This window comes from Thamnophis elegans, chromosome 4 (assembly GCF_009769535.1).
Source record: "Thamnophis elegans isolate rThaEle1 chromosome 4, rThaEle1.pri, whole genome shotgun sequence".
Classification (NCBI taxonomy): domain Eukaryota; kingdom Metazoa; phylum Chordata; class Lepidosauria; order Squamata; family Colubridae; genus Thamnophis; species Thamnophis elegans.
Genome location: NC_045544.1, coordinates 14,194,022 through 14,201,745, shown reverse-complemented (window position 1 = coordinate 14,201,745; position 7,724 = coordinate 14,194,022). Strand labels below are relative to the sequence as shown.

Genomic DNA, 7,724 nt, shown 5'->3' with positions numbered 1-7,724 from the left:
GGATCGTACATCTGTGATGATCAAGGACAGATGGTGAACTATGAAGAAACTGCGACTAAACTTAATGCGAGGGCACAATGCGCCTTGACTGTATGGAGTTGGCTGTTGCTGTACCTTAAATACGTTATGTAAATTAAATAAAGCATTTCTACTGAAAAATTGCTTGGGAGCCACTATTGACAGCTACACTATATTGCCAAAGGTATTCGCTCACCCATCCAAATAATCAGAATCAGGTGTTCCAATCACTTCCATGGCCACAGGTGGTGTATAAAATCAAGTGTACAGAATTGGAAGATGTGTTGTGTTTGTCTTTATTTGTTTGTTTAAAAATTAAAAAAAATGTTTTAGCAGTTGTTTTTAAAACAGGATCGTACATCTGTGATGATCAAGGACGGATGGAGAACTATGAAGAACCTGGGGCTAGTCTGAATGCCTTGAATGTATTGAGTTGGCTGTTGCTGTATTCATTTGTTTGTTTGTTTATATTATATTTACCTTAAATATAAAGCATATCCAGGTCCATAAGAGGATCTTCTATTTTGCAAAACAAATCTTTTTTTTCCTCCCAATAAGTATTTCATTTCTAGCAGGTGCTGCCACCTGCTGGAATTACGGGCAAGTCTCTCTCTCTCTCCCTCCCTCCCTCTGTGTCATATTTGTTAGCATCGCAGGTATAGACAACCCTCCGCAGTTTCAATGGCCGAAGGCGGGATCCGCAAACTCCACCCACCCACCTCCAACCAACACCTTTCCCCTTTCGTCAAGCAGAAAGAAGCAGGATGCCAGGACTAAAGATGGCCGAGTGCGAGACGCCGAGCAGGAAGAAAAAGCCGGCCAGCGGGGCTGAATCTTGAGAGGAGTCGCGTTTGTGCCGCCCCCCCTCCCGCTGCAGGTCACGTGTCACACGGGTCACGTGCCGGTTCCCTGGACCTTTTTGCTTTTCTAGCCCGCGAGACCGGCCGGTGGGGCTTCTATTTTTTTGGAACCCGGAGCGAGGCGACATGGAGTCCCCGAAGCTAAAAAAGCCAGAAGAAGAAGAAGAAGAAGAGGAGGACCGGACTCCGCTTTTAGTGTCCGACTCTTCATCCAGCCCCAAAGAGGGTAAGAATCCGCCACTTGTCTTCTTCCTTGGCTCCTGTTTTTTCCTCCTCCTCCTCCTCTTAACTTGTGACAGTGAAGAAAACACCCGTGTTCTGCTGGGCGCCGTTTTTAAGTACCGCGGAGAAGGCTCGGGTGCCTCTGTTGATGGGAGATTTGTTGGCTGCAAACAGAAACAACACTAACCTTAAACCTTCAAGAGTGAAATCCCCCCCCCCCCCGGATTCATGGTGCTGATTCCTGAGTCATTCAAGGAACGTGTGGCTACCCCAGAGCAGAGGCACCCAAGAGTGGTGGACTAACCGAATTTATGGAAGCACTTTATATATTTAGGCAGATGTGCCTGTAAAAGGCTTGCAGGCGATAGGAAAAGGAAATAACGGGTTATCAAAAGCTCTGTGAAATGTTAGCAAGAAAGGATCACTTCTACCATCCCTTAACTGGGAATAGTCGCTGGTCATTAATTATATAAGAAAATAGAAGAGATTGTTTTGCTTGCAGGTCAGTGCCATGATATATATTTTTCCCATCAATTTGATTCATCAATAGAAGAAGCTGCCTTACATCATCATGTTTCTCACTCTACTTGCTGTCTGGTTACTTCCATCCAGATCTACTCTTATCATTATTTCCATGCAAACAATAAGAGGGTTTCAATTATTTTCGAGGGGGGTGGGTGTTGGAATAATTTGCTAAGGAGCAAATTATTTAGAAGACATAACTTCTGTGAATGGGGAATGCCTAATTTACTTCAACAGATGTTTCAAGACATGTTCATGGTGAACTAAGTATACATGGACTATAAATACACAGAGAGATTAAACTACATATAATAAAGAAGAACCCATGTTACTTAAGGCTACGTAGAATCTGGGATAACATCTGGTTTACTCTATTTGCTGTCTTCCAATTTAACTTACTTGCATTTCCAAATCTATTATAATTTTGAGCCCTCTCTTTGGCCTATAGATCCATAAAGTTGTACAAAGAGATAAAATGAGAACAGAATGGGGAGGGTTAAGTGCATTCCAGGAAAACAAGTGGCTGATGTAAACAGATCTGGCTTGGCTGGTGTGTTGTCCAAATTCATTCATTGATTTGTGGATAATGTTTTAACACCCCACATTAAAAAAAATATGGCACTAAATAATGTGATTATAATTAAAACTTCCACACCTCATATTCATAGAAGACAAATTAGCAAGATTGCTCTCAATCCCCTTCTCTAGCCTAAAGAAAAACAAAATATGTTTGAGGTTTTTAAATATCTCTAGTTATCTTTAAAAATATCAAATAAATTTAGAAAGGATAAAAAGTCTAATTTTCTGTGTTCAAATTGGGAGGAAAAATATGGTTGCTGCAACTTTAGCCAAATGGATTACTGCAATTATATAAAATTGTGGCATAACTGTTTACTACTAAATGGGTGGGAAAATGACATTCATACTAAAACTAATAACATGTGCTCAGTAAGATGGAGTTATAAAAGACACAAACATTCTGGACTGTTTTTCTATTGAAAATAGAAATACGTTCACATGATAGCAAAGGGTTAAAATCATTTCACAAATGATAGCAATTAGTTTCAGTTGTTATACCAAAAAAAAAAAATAACATAGAAAATTGTTATTCTGGGTAAGTCACTGCTAGAAGGTTTTCTTATGATCTTAATTTATATATTAAATTTATTTTAACATGTTATTTATACCAAGCAATGGAAAAGTTTATAAGCAAATACAAGTACTCCCCTAATGATTACTCTCAAGTATGGCCATGATTGTTAGAGTGAAAATTCCAGTAACTATTGAGAAAAATGGGTATATTCATCCCATGAATCTAGAAGTTATTAAAGGTAAGATATTAGCACCAAAAGCAGACCTGTGGAAATATCTGTGATTAGTTTACTAAGAGCGATAAGTTTCTTCAGGATAGTTTCTTCTTAGATCAATCTTGCTGGGACATTAATGATAAGATCCTTCAGCATAAATACTTTTCTTACAAGGTCACTCTTGTGAAACTAATGATAAGATCCTTCAGGATAAATAATGTCCTTACAAGGTCATTCTTGCTGGGAAAGTAGTGTTTTATCAGGAATTCCAAAACATGATGAGTAAGGCCTAACAATTTGTTTTATGGAAGTTCTAGTACATAATACTGACTTTGCCAGCAACCGAACTATTCAGTTTGAAAATTCACTATATTTCAGCTTCTCTATTCTGTACAACTAATAAATAAAATTAATCAGATTAATCATGAAGGAATAACCAGTTCTAATTGGCTCAATCCATTTGAATGACTTAAGTAATTGAATACGGAAATAATCTTCACAGTTCTTCACCCTCCCCCATAAAGAAATCCAACAACAACGAGAAACAGTTTTATTGCAGTGAAAATTATTGCTTTACAGAATTACCTTCAATATTTCATCAGGTTACCAGCTAAAATATGTTTTGAAATTATTGCATCGGTCAATAATTTCATCATTTGTTGGAGTTGAAAAACATATTTCCTCCCATTTTTGCTAAAGTTATTTTGGAGGAAGATTAGCAAATATCCATGTTCAACATGGATAGTGCTTTACTTGCATTCTAAATGTTAGCTTGCTTTTTTCTGCAATTGTGAATGAAATGTTTGCTAGTCATGCCTGAATAGTCCTAGGTATAACAGATTGAAATCCGTTTTGCAGTTATGTTCTTATTTTCTTTTGTCCCTTGCCCTTTTTTTTCATTCAACATAAAAGAAAGCAAAATTCAAGACAGGTTGAATGGATGACAAAACACCCATTACATTAAATTTGTACATATAAACCTTGCAAAGTATTGCAAACCTGAGAATATAATTGGGGACTGGGAGTTTTAATGTACATGACTAATTTTATCTCTGGAACAACTTTGTGGGGCACACTGGAATATTTCTCAGACAAGTCACTTAAAAAGCTTCCTAAGCTAAGCATGGAACTGAACCTCCTGCGTCAATAGCTATAGTGTAGTTCAAAAGCCTGGCAATTAGTTAGGACAGCAAATTAGCCCAAATTGCTTACGTTGCTTTTGTCCAATAGCTGATTATTAAACCACATGGCAAACGTCTTTCAAAACTAAGAGGAATTTATCTCAAAAGTTCTTTGTTGATGTGGTTTGCAGAGGGAAGTCACATGGGTCGAGGAAAAAAGCTTAAAATAATGGGGCAATTCCTCAGGGTATTTGAATTTCAAGCAAATGTTTTCTGTGTGATATAATTAAACATAGCAATCAGTGGTGGGATTCAGCCAGTTCGCACCTATTCAGGAAAACCGGTTGGGAGAACCGGTTGTTGGAAGAAATCTCCTCTTGTTTGTTTTTTCCACTTTACAGGGCTAATCCTATAAGAAGGCAGGAAGGAAACATTCTGGTGTTGTTTCTAGCTAATTGCCCTACTTACAGAAACTGCCTCTCCGGTTAACCCTTATTACATTGTAACAGCTAAGGCGAAGCGCCCATTGACATGAGCGATGTTGGGTTGGCCACGCCCACATGGTCACATGACCACCGAGCCCCACCTACCCAGATGGTCTTTAGGACACAGAGCCGGTTGTTAAATTATTTGAATCCCACCACTGATAGCAATACAAGGGAAACAGGGTTTTTAATCACAGAAAACTAATTTAAAATACAAAGCCACAATTCAGTGGTTGAAAGCACTAGCTTCTAAAAGTATAGTGAAGTTACCCTTCAGTCACAATGTTCTGGAGGAACCTTAAAAATGGAGAGTACAGCATTTAATGTTCTGTACTTAGAAGTAGTCTTTGCTTAACAAAGCTAATTGGGAGTAGAGACTGTTGTCAAGCAACATGGTTGTAAGTAGAAAAACCATGTGCCTGTGCTGTTTAGCAGCAGCTGTTCCAACAGTCCCAGTTGCCATCATTTAGCAAGGACCACACAACTTCTTACAATTTCATGCAAATTTCCCCATTGATTTTGCTTGTGGCAGATTGGCAGGAAAAGTAACAAATCGTGATCATGTGACCGTGGGATGTTGCAAGACCCATACAAATGAGGACCATTTGTAACTACCGCTTGCCCAATACCATCATAAGTTTGAACAGTCATTAAATGAATGGTCATCAAATAGAAGACCACGTGTACTTATCAGAAAATGAGTTTTATCCTACCTTATTTTTAAAATTTTAAGTTTTTAAATTAAAAATTTATTGAGCATAACAGTTGTAAAGATCACTAAAGTTTTGATTTTAAATGCAAATTAGCCCCCAAAATGTATTAAGTGGTGAAGTTCAGTATTAGTGGTGAAGTTTAGTATTTTATGAATGATTAAATAAGCACACGATGCAGATACTTATGATTTGTGCACATCCCTCATTCAAATCCTCCTGCCTCCTGCCATTCACCTCCCAACGACCAATAAGATCGCACAGGTTGGGCCTCCTCCGGGTGCCATCGACCGGACAATGCCGGCTGGCGGTCCCCCGAGGGAGGGCCTTCTCTGTAGCTGCACCGGCCCTGTGGAACGATCTACCCATAGAGATCCGGACCCTTACCACTCTCCCGGCCTTCCGTAAAGCGACCAAGAACTGGCTGTTCCGGCAGGCCTGGGGCTGTTGATTATATCCAGCCCCACTTAGACTGAATGGATGGTGTATTATTTTAATAATTGTATCTTTTCTTAAATTTTTTAAATGCTTTTATCTGCTTGTGAGCCGCCCAGAGTCCCAATGGGAGTGGGCAGCATACAAATTTTATTAAACTGAAACTGAAACTGAAACAAATCTGTGAAGCTCTCCCATAGATGATTTAGGATTAGCTGCTGTCATTCAGCTAATAGAGAAATAGCAATAGCAGTTAAGACTTATATACCGCTTCATAGGGCTTTCAGCCCTCTCTAAGCGGTTTACAGAGTCAGCATATTGCCCCCAACAATCCGGGTCCTCATTTTACCCACCTCGGAAGGATGGAAGGCTGAGTCAACCTTGAGCCGGTGAGGTTTGAACCGCCGAACTGCAGCTAGCAGTCAGCTGAAGTGGCTGCAGTACTGCACTCTAGCCACTGCGCCACCTTGGCTCTTAATACAATTGTCTACTGTTGTGTACTGTTAGAAGAATGACAGGATAAATATGTTTTTACAAAAAGTATACATAGAATTACCCTGGTTACTAGCACTGTAGTGTAGTTGCAGTGTTTATCATAACGTGCTTGATGTACCTTTGAGCTTCTAAAGGATCTGGTTGGCTAATTTCTAGGGACTTTGATCTCCCTGATTGAAGTAGTTCTTATGTCTTTCAGACAGCTGTTTCATTCTGTTTATCTAGTCCACAAGCCTCAGTTAATTCTGAGTTAAAAACAGCTTATAAAAAATGTAGTCTTAGGAGTCACCATTGATGATTATCATATTTATACAAGACAAGTTGTAAAAAAAAAACACTACGATTATTTGTGTACTTTTTTAAAAAAAATCCACTGAAATATATGTCTTTCCCCTTCGTGTGCTAGTCTTTCATTTCATAGTTTCTACAGCAAAAATTATACTTCTAGAACTTCTTATGTGTGTTTGTGTGCGCATTGGTACCAGCAAAATAAAAGCAAGGTCCTTTTCCTTCCATGTCTGTGTAGCCATGAAATTGTTGATTTCTTCACACATTAGGAAATAACTGTGATCAATAGCTCCGTTTACACTTTAGCAACACGATCTCAGAAACATAGGCTGACTTAAAGCAAACATTTAGTACAAAGTAAGCGTCTATTTTGTGGGTGTGGATGTGCATACGCACACATCCGTGTATGAAACAACAGTAAATGAAAAGGAATGTTTTATTTAAATCTAGAAGAAAGGAAGTTACGGAAAAAGTAGCAGTTGTTCAACAGGATATTCCATATGCAGCAGAGAAGTAGAACTGGGAGGGGGGGAAAGTGTATGTGTAATTGGTGAAAAGAGCAGTGGATTCAGCAGGTTGGTGAATAGCAGCATATTAGTGCCATTAGCATTAAAAAGCGTTACGAACTATTAACGTTTTGTATAGGAGCAGCAAGATTTTATCTTTGAAGAATATGCTATATCTAGTTTAGACTGCTTCCTTGAACAAATAGACAGCAGCTGCCTCAAAGAAGTTTCAGGAAGTTTCTGTTCTGTTCCCATTCCGGAGAATTTCAATAAATCGGCACAACAGTAACTAGGAAATGATATAATATGAATATGAAAACAAGATTGGTTGCAAAAACAGAAGCTTCCTTGGATGTTAGAGGTAAGAAATTAATTTTGAAAGGTTATTTATATTAAGTGGTACAAGTCAGAATCTTTTCCAAAATTTAAAAAAACTATTTTGGTATCTTATGTAATTTTTTTCCAGGGAAAAATAGTATTTTCTTTGTTTCATGTACATTTAAAGCAAGATGATGGTGAATATGATATGGTATATTTGTATATTAGGACAGTAAGTGCTGTGTTAAGACATTATTAAGTTTTATTGATTTATCAAAAAGGCTTATCAAAAAGGGAGACTGTTTTTTTATGTTTGTTTTTAATTGTAATACTATAAATTTCTGTTCCTTACTTCTGTTTATTCCAGTTAGACCTGTCCTTGAATTAGACCTGTACTAGAATTGCCATAGGCTTTATAATATACTCAATTTCAGTTT

The 7,724-nt window shown here is 38.1% G+C and overlaps 1 protein-coding gene across 2 annotated transcripts in view; it reads left to right on the top strand.

Annotated features, from left to right (window-relative positions):
- The first annotated feature begins 813 nt into the window (after nucleotides 1-813).
- The window catches only part of SLC17A5 (solute carrier family 17 member 5), a 33,958-nt gene continuing 27,047 nt past the window's right edge, over nucleotides 814-7,724 (top strand). The window contains exon 1 of one of the 2 annotated variants that reach the window (XM_032215194.1): nucleotides 814-1,104. In XM_032215194.1, coding sequence (XP_032071085.1) covers nucleotides 1,005-1,104 — 100 coding nt within the window. In that variant the 5' untranslated portion in view covers nucleotides 814-1,004. Of the gene's footprint in view, nucleotides 1,105-6,775; nucleotides 7,331-7,724 lie in introns of those variants that run through there. The other variant, XM_032215195.1, reaches the window with a different exon arrangement.